At 40.2% G+C, this 18,410-nt stretch overlaps 1 protein-coding gene across 2 annotated transcripts in view; it reads left to right on the forward strand.

The window, feature by feature from the left end:
• Positions 1–15,925: 15,925 nt before the first annotated feature.
• The window catches only part of TBC1D9 (TBC1 domain family member 9), a 55,273-nt gene continuing 52,788 nt past the window's right edge, over positions 15,926–18,410 (forward strand). For both annotated transcript variants that reach the window (XM_007428550.4, XM_025166867.2), the window contains exon 1: positions 15,926–17,046. In XM_007428550.4, coding sequence (XP_007428612.2) covers positions 16,920–17,046 — 127 coding nt within the window. In that variant the 5' untranslated portion in view covers positions 15,926–16,919. The remainder of the gene's footprint in view (positions 17,047–18,410) is intronic.

Genomic DNA, 18,410 nt, shown 5'->3' on the forward strand with positions numbered 1-18,410 from the left:
ATATTCTGAAGAAGTCAGGGGTGGCTAAGAAAATCAGGAGAACGAGTAATCTGTTCTTGGCATTCCAAATGTGAGAGAAGGACAAGTTCCTGTACTTGCAAAGAGGCTGGCCTTTCAATCATGCTAATATTGTGAAGTGCTGTATAACTGATTGTACTAAACAGAAAAACCAGAAGTAAAGAAATAGAAAAGAATGCTTGTTTTGGGGGAGGTGTGTTTTTGTTTTCGTTTTCATGAGTTTTGCTTTTGTTGAGTAAGCCTCCTGTAAAAACATACTCATCTTTTAAATTTTAGATATAATTCTTTTTTTCCCCCCTGGTTTGACAGTGGAAAACAATCCAGCACAGTAACTTACAGCCGAGCCTTCATTCTTCACCTTTCGCAAAATAGAGAGGAAGGACGGAAATCATCACGATCGCCCATTCACGTTTGCATAGGCGAAGTCTTTCTTTAAAAAAAGGTCTTTTTTTGCCATAATATGTGGATTGTATGCCTATGCAATGCACCAGTGGTTTGTGAAGAATTTGTTTTCCTAAGTGTTGCAGCTATATTTCAGTCACTAGTATATCCCATTACTTATCTCTCTCACCTTCCCTTCCAATGCACTTTATATCACTTGGAAAATGTGGGAGTCGGACACTATCAATAAAGGGACTTGCCTAAGATCAAGAGGCACACACACTGGCCTTTCTGTGCTTTTCAGTTTAGACAGTGACTCAGCAGGAGTTGGGAGAAATACTAGGAAAACATTACTCAGTAGTAAAACATGGCTATTTTTGTTATGTAGAGAATTATAATGTAAATATGTGATACTGTGTTATTCTGTATTAGTAAAATATTGCAACTGTAAAACCTAAAGGATTGTGAATTCTAACGAATTTTATTGCAAGGATTTTTTAATAAAAAATATCTGATAAGTGTCATACATTTTTCTTAACAAATGTATTGGTTGAACTAGATTTCTCAGAACAGCAAAACTTGAAATCATCTCGCATAATGTTCCTGGGTGCTACAAAATATAATCTACAAAAATCCATGGAATTTAATGGAATCCATTCAGTTGAATTTTCACATCTTTCCTCCATCAATCTCTCTTTGTATTGGGGAGAAAAGGAAATTAAAAACTGTTTCTCATAGCAGCTACAGTAGAAGAAATTTAATTCAGCAGCCACTTCTGGTAGAATTGTGTGTTTCCCAGAATGCACAACACAGGAGGTTGCAGCATTAATTACAAATAAGAAATGGTTGAATAGACATCCCTCCCTCCCCAAATCCCACTGATTTCAGGGACCTCAATATTTTAACTCTGGATCTCATCCATTTTTTAGTCTTTTTTATTATTCAGAAAGTAAATACAAGTAGTCACAAAGAAAAAAATATTGATATACAAGGAAAAAGGGAAAAATCATTAACAATATTATTAAAAAAACCTACTTGATCACAAATTATATTCTTCCCTCCTACTGTGCCCCAACTGGTAATTGCAGTCAATATATTTATAAGTATTAGAAATTGTTTTTGATTTCTATTTAAGTTCTTTCATCTATTTTTTTTCTTTAGGAGCCATATTCTAAGTATCTAAGTTTGTTTTGTTGTGTAATATGCGATATATAAGGATGGCATTCTTGCTTAAATTTAGTTAAGCTTCTATTGTGAATATATAATGTCAATTTTGCCATTGCCGCATGTTCTCCAAGTTTAGTTTCCCAATCTGATATCACTGGCAAATGGATTGCATCCATTGATAACCATTCTGGAACTATTAAAAAAAATAAAAAGGAAGAATTTAAATAAGTAACACAGGTAGTTCTCGACTTACGACCATTCGTTTAATCACTATTCAAAGTTATGACAGTGCTGAAAAAAGTGACTTATGAACAGTCCTTGCACTTATGACTGTTGCAGCATCTCCATGGTCATGTGATCAAAATTCAGATACTTGGCAACCAGCATTATTTATGATGGTTACAGCATCCTAGGGTCATGTGATCGCCATTTGTGACCTTCCTGGGGACTTCCAATAAGCAAAGTCAATGGGGGAAGCTGGATTCGCTTAACCATATGATTCACTTAATGACTTGTGATTCACTTAACGACCATGGCAAAAAGGGAAAATCAGACATGACTCACTTAACGACCGTATTGCTTAGCAATGGACATTCCAGTCCCAATTGTGGTCATAAGTCAAGGACTAGCTGTAGAACAATTGAAATGAACAGTACACATACAATAGGAAAATGAAATGGCTGCAATCTTCAAGAATGAAAGTGAATAATATTTCAAATCACACATACCATATACACACATATATATGTACTTCTGTATAATTTCCACAATCGGAGCTTCTTTGTAATTTAAGATTAAAAGCAGTGACATGTTTTCTTCATTTAAATAAAGAATTTTCCAGTGATCTCTTTGCAAAAATGCTTTAGATTTCCATGGATAATATACTTTGATCCTCAGGGAGAAATTAGGTCCAATTTATATTTATCCATTCATAAGCTAGTTTCAAATCCAGCTGTTTTTCTTCCACATAAACCAGTTATATTTTAAATGGACAGCCAAATTGATGTTTGCTGTTTGCTGACATTCTGGCTCATTTCAGTAGAGTAGATGAACCTGTCTCAAAGCTAATAAAGATACTCAGGTGGGAGGAAGGAAAGCATTTCAATTTCATGAATTTCAGATCCAAGCCTGTTATACCAGCTATGCATATTGTCTCTTAGATGACTAGTTCTTGACTACAAAAATTCAGATGAATTAAGAAAATCACAAGATAAATGTTCCTGTTTGTTTAGAAACAGGGCAGAAGTAAATCTTGTGACTGGGCTCAATCTGACGATGCAGCAAGACTGCTAAAATGACTCTTCATATGACGGGAAAACACATCAATTAAATCATGAAGAAGAAACCACAGGCATTTTCATACATTTTTGTCAACATTGCTGGGAAATGTTCCAACAGAGCCTTACACATGAAGGGTGCAGGAAACTTCCCTTACAAACCCACTGTGATACTTTCAAGATGGCCCATAATGCTTTCTTGTTCATTATTAGACATTGCAGGAAAAGATCCATATTAGTCTATGGTAGCCCAACATCAGAAGGAATCTGGTAGCACCTTTTCAAACTAACAAAACTAATTAAAAGACATAAGCTTTAGCTAGCTCACAAAAACTTATGCCTGTTAGTCTGAAAGAGTACGACCACATTCCCGGATTTTTTTGTTTGTTTCGTTTTGTTATTAGACCACTAATCTTTCAGTTCTTCTTCCCATTTTCTTTCTTGATTTCTTGTTGCTTTCTATTCTTAAGATTGTTTTAAAATATGGTCATGAAAGAAAAAGAAATAATCTGTTTGGCAGACAGCTGGGTTCTGTTGCTATGATCTGTTCACACAACACAGCTGTCACTGATATTATAGATCCTAAGGGAACCATCTCAAATATCTGAAGAGGAATACATTTAAAAGCCAGAGAAATGGTATTGACATCTATATATAAAGATGAAAAGCTGAATAGCTGATTCCAAGATAAAGCAGCATTCTGAGAATTAAGGTACTCTGTGAGATTTCTACTGCAAACGGCCTGCAGTTCTTGACAAAAGACTTTAGAAAGGTCAACAAATTACTCTGCCAATTAGATTAGTGTATCATCTTTGATGTAAAGAGGCCATACATTAAATACCAACTCTTATTTTGGCTCAGCCTTCTCTGAGAAGAATGTACGAGTTCTGTTAGGCCACTGAAGGACAGATGAAAGGACAGGACTGAAACTCATAGAAATATGGATAAAAATATCTGTTGGGGCTGGGCAATGCACTCAGGCATCTACATCTTTTAGAAGGCTTAGTAGCCTGCTTTGCGATCTTTTCCAAGTTATTACATTTATACGCTGCCCATCTCCCCCAGATGGGAAATATCTACGTCTACCTGTACATGCATTGCTTCACTCCTGGTACTGATGGTGAAGCAAGCAGTTGAGCATGTGTGCAAATGCAGAGACGATTGGGGAAAGTCATCAGGCAGCCAGGCTGAGCATCTGGAGGGTGCAGTTGCCTCAATGTTTCAAGGAAGGTGGCTTTGCTTATAGCAGTTACTTCGTGAAGCATCACTTCTTTGATCAACCCTAATACCTACTGTATTTATTTGGAATAAGATTAAATAACTGGGAACAAATGAAATTCTGAAGTTACTGTGCTTTTGGCTGAAACTTTGTACATTTGAGAAATCCTGGAGAACTCATGAAATGCCAGATGATTAAAGGAGGGCAAACATCAAAAAGAGGAAAAAGGAAGATCCAGACACCTACAGACCCAGTCAGCTTGACATCAATACTTGGGAAAATTCTAGGAGAAATCTCATAGCAACTGGGGCTGAAAGCAATGCAGGCTTTCTTCTACTGGGCCAGACAATGAAATGCATCCAATTAAAAGGGAGAATTAACTGCCCACCAGTTTACTGAAATGAATTCATTACAAATGCAGCAAAAAAAAAAAAACCTTAAAAAGTAGTACTCCTTTGTCTTGTGGTTGCTTAGAGAAGGTTTTTTTTTTTTTAAAAAAATGCTGGTTTTGTCCTGTTTTACAGCACCTATACATCATAGCTCTCACTATGAGATAGTGAGAAGTTACAAGAATGCTTCACAAAAGGCATTTGTATTACTTTTGCTGGATGACTTAATAAATTCCTTACTTTCTGCAGAAAGCAATTAGATGTAGTTTCACTATACTGTATATGTACCTGGATTTCTGTTAAGATATGATGTAAAAAATACATTTTGGAATAGAACTCTATTTTTGCATCACGAACATCTGCACTGGGGTAATAAGTAGTTTCAGAATATAAGACTGAAGCATTAAACAACTTTGGGAAATAAAATGCTGCCTAGAGAAAGGGCTTTGACTTCACCCTCCACCTTTACAACCACTCAGGTTCCAGGCCACATGGGGCCTTCTACGCCTCACAGCCAGAACCCCTATAACAAATACTCTCCTGTCCTGTCCTCTGAAAGTCCTCTTTAACTTTTTGGTTCCAGGATCTGGTGCTTCTACCAGAGTGGCCAGTGAGGCAGGTATGAGGCAGGCAGGTAGTTGCACTGCTGTGTTGGCTGACATAACAAGTGGAAACTAAACTTGAGTTGAAATTGCATTACTATGTCTGGTTGAAGAAACATGATTCCAGCAAGGATCACCACCCCATTCCATCCTGCAAATATGAGAGCCTAACCCAGATTCTCCCAACCTGGCTGCTCTCCAGAGATATTAGGATAAGACAATAGTTACTAATTGCCTTACTGGGAATGATGGGAATTGCAAATTGGGAAAGAATAGCAATTAAAAAAAATGTAAAGGCTGCACCCCATAGAGTCTTTTCCCCCCAATTTCTGCCCGTGGCATGACTAAAATTGTGCACATGGAGGAAGCACACAAACCCAGCACAGTTTGTGCAGGAGAGGAAAGGAGAAAGAAAGAAATCAGCCAGTTTAAGAGAGCACTGTGACAACTTCTTAACAGATCTATTTAAAAATATATTTTTAAGCTCATAACCTATTCCAATAAAGTTCTATCCATTTGTTTGGATCACTGCAAGTTTGTCAAAACTATTCTGAGATGTTTCCCTTCCTATATGAAGTCAGTTTGCATGAATTTTCTTTCATAAACCTTATTTCAGTTAATCTGGTCTTAACCAGCAGCAGGATAAGGAGGAAATGCATTCTAATACATAGGTAGGTTTTTTTCCTTACCCAGCTCTTATTAAAATCTCCAGTAGGGGGCACCAACATCTTTCAAATCATACTCTTCCCAAAGTTACATGGGGAGGGTTTTTTTTCATCATTCTCACTGAATGGAAAAAGAAACCGCTTTCAGCTTTTTCACTCAAAGATAAAGAAAATGTCAGTAAACTTCTCATGGGGGTGATATAAGGTTCTTTCACTCACATACATTAAATGGCCAAGAAGTACATGTAAATGTCTTGACGTTCATTGTACAAGCATCTCTTCAACATTCTGCAACAAATCTTTCTACTTCCCCATACAATCCTAAAGGACAGTATCATGAAGGAACTCCTATCACTGGACTTTTTAGTTCAGGAGTTTGGGATGGTGGGGACTGACAAGGAGATGAATAATCAGAAGAATAGTAATAGCACTATCCACTAATTCATGTGAAAATGGTAAAAAATACCATTCAAAGAAATCTAAAAACACCAAAGTAAAGAAGTAGTAACAACTTCTTTCTCAAAAGAAAAATAATTTTATGAATTGGAAGATTTTGGCACAATACTAGATGGGATCAGTAATTGTTACATAGAAAGTGTTAAATAGTAGCTGTGCTGGCTCTTAATTGTGCTGGCCCAATTAAGGCATTGCAGAATTCACACACATCCTAGTGTGGTTTCTGGTCATTATACTGTAGTTTGTAAACCGTGGCTTGTGGTGGCTTGTCCAGTGTGCCAACTAAGCCAATGCTTAACTTGGATTTTGGAATTGCTTAACAGTGTACCACAAACACAGAATGAATCTGCTCACAGGAGGAACATCTAGCTGCATTATTGCTCGTGGAGGTGAACCTTCCTGAGCCATTACTGAAGACACACATCTTCTTTCTTTGATTATAATTTTGAAGCAACTTCTCAGATTTTCTATTTGGTGAGTCCCTTGTGAATTCTGCTCTGAGCCATTAGTGAACTGCTATATTTTTTCCAGCTCACTTGCACAGTGCACATCATGAACTGGATACAATGGCAATATTACATTGTAGTTAGACTGCAGTGTTGGATTAAGGTCCAAGAGACTAAAACTAATTTATCAACATTAGGTCCATTTTAACAAAAATAAAACTTTCCTACTTCTTCCCCCGTTCCATCCTTCTCATCCTATCTGGCCAGATGATTACTTTTGTGACATTTCAGTTATAAAAATAATGTAATGGCAAACTTTGGATTTTGTTTTTCTTCCTAACCTCACATGATTGTTATTGAGTTTAAAAAAAAAACTGGGGGAGGGGAGGTTGGAAAAATATTTACAATGCCTTGTTTAATGAAAGGCAGAATTTAGATTAAACAAACATGAGAACATAATTTCATATTGGGCATTCCATCAAGAATGTTTATATTTCCATCTAGTGGTTGATGCTAGTATTTAATAATGTAGTGTACATTGTTTTGTGAGTTCTTGTTGCTCTCTGAGCTTGTTTGCTTGCGGACATTTCATTACCCAACTACGTAGCATCATCAGTATGAGTGAGTGTGGGGTTTGCTCCCTGTTTATATACAGTGTTGGTGGGGGTGTGGTTTTCTCCTTGGTAGTTCCTTGAGGTTAAGAAATAGTATGGTTTTCTGCTTGTTTGTCTGATGTTAATCCCTGTTTATCTGGTTTTTGGCTGCTAGAGAGGATGTTTCCTTCTGAGGTCTTTTTGTTTCCTTCTGAGCTTTTTTATTGTCTCTTTTGAATGGTGTGTAAATATGGTTTGTGTCTAGCGATGCCTGATTTGTCTGAATGCCAGGCCTTCTGAAATTTCCTAGCGTTTTTGGATTTAGCATGGACTAGGGTATTGAAACTATGGTTGAGTCTGAGAGTAAGATGTGTTGTGAGATTAAGGAGTTTTCATCAAATTAACTTTTCTATCCAATCCATATACATTTAACACCATTTTATCTCTATGCCTTCTTCTTTTGTTACATACAATTCCCATTACACTGAACTTACTTTTACATTTCTCAATGTAGCCAAATCTCAATTCCATATAATAAACTGGGAAGAAGCATGCTCTTATACATGTTTATTTTTCCTTTCTTACATTTATTATTTCATTTAATTCTTACAAGAGAGCACATACCATTACCTTTTCAAAAGCACTGACACATCTTATTTTTTTGTTCACCCATTTCCCCAATTTTAACAAACAAACAAATTCACCTAAGCCTTTCAAACAGTATGTATGAGCATGGATGAAATTAAGGAAGATAGGAACCTATCCTAAACATGAATACATTTTTGCACTTCCATTTTGATTTTTCATCACCAATCACCAATTTTAAGGAAAATCGTTTGGAAGATGGGCCCTATACTTCCAATCCAATGTTTTTCAACTTTGGTAACTTTAAGGCTAGGGGAATCTGGGAGTTGAAGTCTACACATCTTAAAGTTGCCAAGGTTGAGAAACACTGTTCCAAGGGATTTTTTTACTTTTTGCCTGGGGAAAAATATACCCCATTGCTAGCCAATCACTTTTTTTTGTACTCACTGATGTCCACAGAAGTGTTTTTACTTGATCTTCCTGAAAAATAACTACAGTGGTACCTCGGGTCATGAACGCTTCTGTTCACGACCCATTCGCAAAATTTTGCTTCCGTTTGTGAACACCGGATCAGGTGACAAACAGGATCTGCGGCCATTTTCCCTCCTGTGACACGTGGTCGTGGCTTCCTGTAGGGAGGGGGACTCTCCCTCCAAGCAATAACCGCCTCCCCACCCGCCTTCCTGTCCTCCACGCCAGAAGTCGCGTTGAGCAAGGTTAGCGTTCTCTCTCTTCGTACTGTACTTTGTGTCATATTTTTGTGGTTTAAAAAAAAAACCATATGGTTCAGAACGGATTAACCGTAATTACATTGAACCTTATGGGAAAATTTGATTCGGGTCGCAACCAAAATCGGTTGGCGACCAAATTCAGAGGGGTCAGAACGGATTAACCATAATTACATTGAACCTTATGGGAAAATTTGATTCGGGTTGTGACCAATTCGGGTCGCAACCAGAGTCGCAGAACAAATTAAGTTCATGACCCGAGGTACCACTGTAGTTCTTCTGAGATGGTACTAATGAACAGTTTCAGGGGAGAAAGAATAAACTACTTCCAAAGAAGAAACATGTCCTTTCCAAGTCTAGCTGCCTCTGTACTACATTTCCCAGGTTGCTGTCAGCAGCAAAAGAGCCATCAGGAGTGAAAAAGATTGGAGTTGGCATGTCTTGCTTGGGCTTCCTTTGATCCAAAGTTAATTTGTGCCACACAGCGGAGTGGCAACTGGCTGATTACGGGCTTTTCCCCATAGTAGCATTAATGTGGATTCCCCCAGTTCTTGAGTTGGCAGAGAAATATGCCAGCATACCAGACATTAATCCACCTCAATGGTCCCAGCATTATTGTAGGACAATTTAAGGGCAGTGATTGGTAGATTCCCCTGGCTTTGTTTTCCATCCCAATTAAGTCACCAGTGCTGGGAAAAACCTACACCAATTTTCTTCTTAAAGGTTGGCAGGCACCTGTGGTAGAGGTTTTAGCCACTGCTGAAGTTGGCTGAATAATGGGTCACCAAGCAGAAATGCACAGTGGAGGTAGCCTGTCCCTCTGGCTATTTCAGAACATGGTCTGCTGGTCTTCTAGAAAAGCTCAGGTTGATAAGGCAGAGGAACGCTGCAGAGTGAAGCAAGAGGGACGTCCTTCCTGCTTCGTTCCAACCCGTCCACCACCCCAGTGACCTGTCAGATGGGTTCTTTTTGGACAGAAGTTTACCAGTCTCCCAGAATTCTGAAAGATGCAGGTTTTCCAGTTTCTTTGCCTCAACAGAGGAATGACCAGGGAGAAGCTGCAGTAGAAATAGTACACAGTACACATTTTCATTGCCTCACACATTGTATAATTTGTAGAGCAGCATGTTAACAACAAAGAGGCGTGGGACATTATAAAGCTTTTTGTCTGAACATAAGATGAGTTTGGATGCCTATTTGTTCATTTGCACAACAGCAACACTGGTATTAAGAAGCCCTCAATGAAATTTTACAGAAGCTGCTTTTCTCTTCATATTCAGGTTAAGTCCTGCTTAATATTCCCTTTGCCTCAAGTTCCTTTCTTTGGAAAAATAAAACAGCATGCCAAGGAAGCCACTAACAACTGTACCCATCAGCTTTAACTCTGTACTCTGCATTTTGCTGGGCTTTATCCAAGCCTTACATAAAGCTCTGATATCAGTCTACTGAGATTCTCAGCAGTTGTAACACAGAGCGGCTGACTCAGTTCCTAAATATAGCAAAACATGTCAGTTTAGCCCAAGGTGCCGAGCTGATTACTAATGAGGTTTCTCAGTCCTTAGCACATCTGGGAGTCATATGACATGAAACTGAATACTGACATTGCAAAATAGGTAGTTTTCTTTTACAACAACTAACAAACCAATTGCATTCCTTTTTTATGAAATAATAACAGTAACACAACTTCTGTGGTCACGACCATATTACAGACTTCAACCAATTTTAACAGTAATTTCCTGTTTGGTGGGAGCCTGGGAACTGTAGCTGTGGGAGATGGATGCGTGGTGACGGCTTCTATTACTTCAGTGATTCCTTCTTTGCATTACACCATGGCCATTAGGCCTGCATAGGATCTATGTTTATTTTAAATATGCCCGGCCTCTGCCCACTGACATGGGCAGTGCCTCTTCTAGAATTTGCTTTGTGTGATATTTCTAGAGCCTTTACTCACAGGTGAACTCTAGCAGAAGCCAACCTTTGGCACCCAGCATTCCATAAAAGTTGTTATTCCTTAGCAACGTATCTTTGATCCTATGGGTAAATATAGCTATCATAACTAGCAGCCACTGACAGTCTTGAATGTATGAACTCCCCTTCTGAGTTGCTGGTGGTCTTCATGCACTCTGTAGCAATTTAACTTCCTTTTATCTGTGTGAACATTCTACTATTCAGACTCATGGGATGACTGAGTATTCCAGAACCATGAGAGAATACGAAAAATGTAGCTCAGTCTAATCTGTCCTATCTATTAGGAGTTACATCATGAATTAACAAAATTCTGGGCATAAGCAAATGCAAACAAGTCCACATGCTTTAGGAAGAACAAAATATGATGGGGAAGGTTGGTGCTGATCATGTTTGAATGCAGCATCCATCTTTGGTTGAAATGTATGAAAAATATACATTTTTTTTTATCATCACAAAATGAACCTGTATTTCTTTTCTAGTTTCTCTTATACAGTATACGCCTATTATATTCATATTATAATCTGCATTTTTTATTCACAAAATTAAAAAAAAACTTGGGATATCTATGAATATATTTGTTTATGCAAAGAATTTTGTTGGCTGCCTTTCCATCACATGCCAAAAGCGACAATACATAATGTAAAACTCTGTAATTAAAAGGATATAACATTTTATAAAACAAACATAAAAGTAATTATTATTCATTTCTGCTAGGATGGCTTTATAATAAAATCTTATAATCTTATTTAATAATGTATTTATTTAAATAAATAATAATACTGTGCTACAACACCTAAAAGTCTGCCTAAGGAAAGATCTAAGCACAATTAGAATTTTAAAAGCTTTAATATAATCTCTTTGACATCAATGATAATTCTGAATGATAATATATGATAATTCATATATTGTAATATATCCTGTCCACATGTAGGCTATTGGAGTTTTATGCTAAGCTGAATACTAAATACTTTTGTTGATTTTTTAAATTACAAAACAATTCATTTTAATTGATTTGGTATAACATCTAGGGAATTTGTATTTATTAATAAAATATATTGCAGTAGGCACAACTGAACTCAGGGAAACATCTGAATAAACATGCAGAACTCAACCAAGAGACTGTAATCCTACACATGTAGAACAAGGGACATGAGAAAAATGTTCAGATCCCTGAAGGGTTGCCACAACTAAGAAGGTCAAGACTTCTTTATTGTTCCAGGATGCAGAACACAGAATAATAGTGTTGTTATATACAGGCTTATTCTGAATCAACATTAAGAAAAACTTCCTAGCAGTAAGAGCAGAGTGACATTGGAACCAATTACCAAAGGAGATAGTGTCCTTTCACTGGACAGAGTCAACCCAGCAGCTGAGCAGCCAACTGTTAGGATGTTTAATTTGGATTCCTATAGTAAGCAGGGGGTTGGGGATGCCCTAAATGATCCCATGCAATTCTATTATTTTAAGTTCCCTTGAACTCCATAGGATTCACTCAACTAAACAAACAAGGCCAAACTGACTAACTAAATGTATTTTCTGCTGCTTCTGAGATTGCTTCCTATTCCACCTAGCAATCCCTCTCTTAATCAATGATTTTCCCTTGCCACTAGCTGTAGGAAAACAGCAAACTTCAGTAGGATCACTGGAAGGGGATACAACAAAGCTTCACTCATGCTTAAGATGACTTCCTTCCTGTAGCTAATGCTAGAAGCAAAGCAACCAATCCTGAGCAGTCACTAGAAGAGACAGCATCATGTCTCCTATAATTCCTACAATCCCATTCAAGTCATTCAAGTTGACTATTCCTCTCTTGTTATTAACAGCAGATATCAATGATCTGTTTGTTAGTTAGCTAGCCATGTATGCAGAAGAGGGTGAGCACTCCCTGGGCCAAATCAAGAATAGCTGGTGTTACACATGTCCTGCAGATTATCCACTTAGTGTTACAGGTATCCCTTAGTTAACAACAGTAACTGAGAGCCAGTTTGGTCTAATGGTTAAGGCACCAGGCTATAAACCAGAAGACTGTGAATTCTAGTCCTGCCTTAGGCACAAAGCCAGCTGGGTGACCTTGGACCAGTCACTCTCTCTCAGCCCAACTCACCTCACAGGGTTGTTGTTGTGGGGAAAACAAGAGGAGGGAGGAGTATTAGGCATGTTCGCCGCCAAAGGCAGGATAAAAAAATCTAAACAAAAAAAAATGGGACTGGAATTTTCATTGCTAAAGCATAACATCACGTCCTCAGTTGCCATTGTTAAGTGAGGATTGCAGGTTGTTAAGTATTTCACATGCAGGCCAGCAGGCGGTTAAGTGGCTGCTGCAGAGCAAGTGTGGCTGGGCACAGGGTGGGTGCTCCAGTGGGTGTGCAAGCAGCTGCTGCAGCCCAGCACAAGGGTGGTCAGGTGTGGCTGCTGCCGGGGGCAGGAAGGTGCACCAGTGGCTGCTGAGCGCAGGTGGCTGCTGCACTGCCACACAAGCATGGCCACACCACAGAGCATGACATCCCCAGGATCCCATACTTCATAGCCAGGCTCCTCAGGAGAAAAAGTGGTGGGAGTGACTTACAGGAGCAACTTGCGACCCTCTCTGCTGGCATCCCCATTGACTTTCCTTGTGGAAGCCAGCAGAGGTTGCAAATGGTGATCACATGACTGTGGGACGCTGCAACCATCATAAGTGTGAGCTGGTTCCCAAGCGCCTGGATTACGATCATGTGACCATGGGGGTGTTGGGACAACTAGAACTTTGAGGACCACTCGTTCAGCGTCATAACTTCAAATGGTTGCTGAACGAGTGGTCATTAACGGAGGACTACCTGTAATCTAATATTCCTGGAAACCTATGGTGGCAGAAATTCTGACTTGAGTCACAAGTGCATTTCTGTGGTGTTGGTTTAGTTTCTTGAATCTTTCTGTAACCCTTTAGCTACATGAAAAACAAGCCACCACAGACCAAAGGTTCAAAGGATTTTGCAACACTAGTTAGAGAGCTTATTATAATCAGTAATACCTACTTTGATATTGCCCAGGTTAAACTCTTTGTCCACAACTAAGAGATTTTTAAGATGAGAAGCATCAGTCTAGAAGGAAAAAAAATTAATATGCCTGCCATAAACAGAGAGGGAAGGGATTTTCCATAAAGCTCTTAAGCTTCCAAATTCCACCTTCTGCCTGGCAAGAGTGTTATTATTAGGTCTTCTATATTTTCTTTTCTGTCCTAGACATCAGACAGACGTAAGGCTCCAACAATCTTACCTAGTTCTGGTGTTTCCAGTTCTAGTTTCTCTTTGCCATTCTGCATGCACACCTATTCCCACTCCCACATGGAAGTGACAGTGGTGCTTTCTGTCACTGTCATTTACCTCTGTTATATTTGAAATTAATCAAAGGTAAATGACAGCAACAAAGAGCACCGCTATCAGTTTTATGGAACTAATCTATTTTTTCCAGAATACTTGTAAAATTCTAAAATTGCATTACAAATTTAGGATTTTTAAAAATAGTGCACTATATTGTATAAGCCAATGTAAATGTTTGCAGCTATTTCTCTAAGAAAGTAACGAATTTTGAATGGGTCCATCCTAAAGGTTAGCTAGTATATTAGTGAATTATTTCACTGTATTAGCGAAACATGTTTATTTGCTTCTGTTAAAATATTTTCCACATCACTTAATTATTAGCTCCAAGCTCACTTGTTTTTACCTGTTTGATAATATTAGATGTATGATCATGTACACCATTTCATTAGACCATTTTGACCAGTGAGAGCACAGCATTTTATTTGATTTATATAGAAAAGTTCTTGCTACAACTATCTTAGTAATATAATGAAATCCCTATGTCTGTCTTCTAAGGATTCATACTTACATTCACTATATTAAACTCAGACAGATATGTACTCTGGTACAAATAAATCTTGGTATATTGCATATGTCTTCAAATCCCAGGTAAATCTAATGTTTAGCCTTTTTATTAGTCAACTATTATTTTCTATCTTGGGACTAAGATCTATCTAAACAAACAACCAATATTTTAAATATTTTAAAAATGAAGTAAGCTGAGCTGTACAGTTTTTAAAGCAATTTTTACTTTATGCAGGAAACTCTAAAGAATGAATTTTAGTGTATAGTTGAATACCTCACAATATTAATTATACTTTTTACTTGCAAGTATATAATTCTCATAGAACTATGAATTCTTATAAATCTACAATGAGTTCTTTTTGGCTCGAAATAGTAGTTCCCAGAGGAATGTGACATCCTTATTGTAAATGTATTTTAGAGATTTGTAAAGAACCACCTTAGTACTTACAATAACTCATTCACAGCCTGCAAAAGGTTTTATAGCCATGCTGGAACCGGACATTTACCTAATGTTTTTGAAGGAAGGTTACCAAGTCACCTGAAAAAAACAAGATATGATGAGACAAACTAAAACACTCACAAAAGAACCATAAACATGGAGTCAGAGTCAATTAGCTTAACCTCGAGGGCGTCTCTTTTATAATGATTTACTTGGAGATAAAGCTTCCCGTATCAACAACAAAAAAAAGTGTAGCAAAATAAACATCTTCCTGGACTGCTATAATGCGAGCTCCCTCTCTTAAAGAAGTATTATTGCACCTTAAAAAACTACGATTACGAGACTGGAAATAATCTTAAACATATGAAATGTTATGCAAGAATATTAACCGTACCGTAAGGCAAAGGACCACCGAACGCGAGACGTTTCCATGCCTCAATAGTTTAGTAAGAAAACCGATTGTTATCTTGGGCTACCAGACCTGGATCGCAATGATTCAGACCGGCACCAGATGGCAGTAAAGAACTTGGGTTTCATACCTCCGCCTCTGCTAGCGGTGGTCTGAATTTTTCCAGTCTGGATTTTTCTTGTCCAATCTAATAAAGCTGTTTAATTGTATTTATTTTTGACGAAGGTTTTGTGTGCTTATAGTTCTTTGTTGCAGCTTTTCCTATGCCAATGTATGTTATCTCTTGCAACACCCGCTTTGAAGAGCAGAAATGCCTTAAATAAATAAATTAACGGTGCTCCTGAAGCAGCCAAGTGACTGGCAACACAGTGCGACTTAAAAACCGAATTTGGCGATTACTTCTGACTCGGTACTATCTTGCCGGCACCTTCTGGTTGCAGAAGAGGGAAGATGCGTCCCTTCTTCCGCATGACCCTTCCACAAACAATAAGCCCCCGCCGGCGCTCCGCAGGAGGCCCTGAGGTCGGCTCCAGCCGCTTGGGTGGAGCTTAACAGGGATTCGAAGCCGAGCAAGGACAGGGAGACCGCGTGACCGGCTCTGGGGATTGCAGGAAGCGCAAAGCCAACCACCGCGCGCTGCGCAGGTTGCTCCAGCGGCGGCCACGCCCATGTGGAACCTGGCGCGTCAGCCCTTCGGAGGCGATAGGCGGCGGGCGGGCTTCGGGGGATCCGCGGCGCGGAGCGTCCCGGGCGTTTTCGGTCGGTGCATCCTCGTTGGGCAGGGACGGGCGATCGAGGCGGTCGCGACGTTAGCCGCCCAGCGGAGGATGCTCACCTCTCTTAGCTCTGCGCGCGCTTGAGCGCTCCTCGGCCGCCTCGACGAGGTCCTTTGTGGGACAGCGGCGGCGTCCCATTTCTGGGAGGAGGTTCTCGTAGCCACCCCAGCTAGGTTTGCGTTGTGCGCCTCCGACTTTACGAGGCGGTGTATTTTTAACCTGGAGAGAACAGGTAGATGCACGGGCGATAGGGGGCGGCATTCGGAAACCCGCGGTGGTTTTTGCGCAACCCGTGCGGGAGCGCTGCTGTGTTTGCCAAGTGCGAGCCCCAAAGGCGCCAGCGGCACCGATAGCGGGGGGAGAGACGGCCGATCTGCGCTAGGCAGCTCTCCAGCCTCCCACTGATACGCGCGACCTCGTCTCCTTCGCATAACCTGCGGGGAAAGGGGTTTGCGCAGGGAAGGCGGGTTTTCCGGATTTTTTTTGCGCCGGGGGTGATTCCGAACCGTCGCTTGCTTTCCTCTATTTCCCTTTTTTTTTCGGTCGGATGCGGTCGCCCTTCTGCAATCGCATCCTTCCAGGAGCTTGACTACAATGAGGTGGGTGGGAGACGGCGCTGCCGCCGGGCACGCGTGAGGCGGGGCGGGCCCAGCCGCCGCGTCCGCGCTGAGGTCACCGTGCTGCTCGTCCCCGCGTCCGCACCGACGTGACTGCCGAGCCTGGTCGCTGCTCTTGCCTGGGCCGAGGACGGGGGAGGCACCGCGGGTATGCTGCGGCACTTTCTCGCCCTCGTCCTTCCAGATGATTCGCGCTCCCGTCGAGCGGCGGACGGCGCCCCCCCGGGCTGGGCACGGCGCTTAGGGCAAGCGGAGGCTGCATGATTGAGGAGCGTCCGCCGAGAAGACTCTCCTGGGGCTGCCTTTGTCTTAGCGGGGAGGATGTGGGTGAACCCGGAGGAGGTGCTGCTGGCGAGCGCCCTGTGGATCACGGAGCGGGCCAACCCTTACTTCATCTTGCAGAAAAGGAAGGGGCACGGAGGAGATGGCGGCAGCGGAGGGATTACGGGTAAGAGCACGGACTCCTCACCGGGCGACTGGGAAGAGTCATTCAGCCCTCCTTTAGCAGTGAGACGATCCTCCTGAATTCAGCGTGATGGCTTGTGAACAGACCTGTGTTGAATTGCCCTCTCAATGTCCTGTCTAGCTGTTTTCTCTTTTTGTTCTTACTACTGTGGGGGGGAAGGGTCCTTTGTGAGGAGTCCTTGGTGCTCTCTGAGCTTCGTTGTTAGCTTGCAGACCTTTCGTTACCCAACTAGGTAATAATTAGGTACCTGGGGACCAAACCCCACACTCACTGGCACTGATGATGCTACCTAGTTGGGTAGTGAAATGTCTGCAAGCAAACCACACTCAGAGAGCACCAAGGACTCCACAGTTCAACCCTGAGCTACATCTGTTCTCTTCTGTGGGTTATCCGGTATGTGATTTAAGCATTTGAGGTTGAAAATGCACATCTCTTAAAAGCAACTGCGTATATTTTCTTACATTATGTACTTTCCGATGTATTTATACAGGTTTGCTTCAGCTTTCCCAGAGCTTCTATAACCTAATGCCTTTCAGATCTGTTGGGCTTTAAACTCCCATAATTTTCAGCCAAAAGTCAGCTGGTAGGGATTCTGGGAATTCTCATCCCAATATTTTTGGAAGGCACTAGGTTATGGAAGGTTGTCATTAATTACTTGTAAGATTATTTTGGGCTGTAAGATTATTGTTGCTAATTATTATTTCATGTGTCTTTGCACAAAAAAAAATTAGCATCCTATGTAAGGGAATTTTATGACAATTTCATAAAACCATTGGGATTATTGTTGACCTTTTTCCCCTACTATATGTAGGGAACCTTTAGGAGCTCTGTTGATCTCCTTGAGAAGTATTTATGCAAATGGTTTGGTGTACTTATGGTGCTTTGTAGTCCTTTTGTAGTTTCATCTGCCAATGATCTCTGTGAAGTTTCCTCATTCTTTACCTTGCTGTAAACATGATGCACCAGGAATGAAATAGAGTAACTTGCCTGAGGTCACAGAATTAGCATTCATAAACTGTCTACCTTGTAGAATAGACAAAATCAATCTGATTCTAAAATGGTTTAGGACATTTTATGTTTCTGTTACCCACACAAATAAATGACAAGCCCCTTTTTTTATTTCTAATGTTTCAGTGGATCAGAGCCACATCTACACCTGGTTGTGTTACAAACAATAATCCAGTGCTAGAGAACGCTTTTTGATTTAAAGGTTTATTGCGGTGGTCATGGCTATTATGTCTGTAATTACTGTGGAACAATTTTTGCTACCAGTGTTGGGTGGTCAGAAAGATAATACTTTTTATTATTTTTGTATTTATGTAGTTCAGTCTTACATAGGCGTTCAT

Source organism: Python bivittatus, unplaced genomic scaffold, assembly GCF_059951505.1.
Source record: "Python bivittatus isolate LINGU-HERP-01145 unplaced genomic scaffold, Pbiv_v1 ctg000070_np1212, whole genome shotgun sequence".
Taxonomy (NCBI): Eukaryota; Metazoa; Chordata; class Lepidosauria; order Squamata; family Pythonidae; genus Python; species Python bivittatus.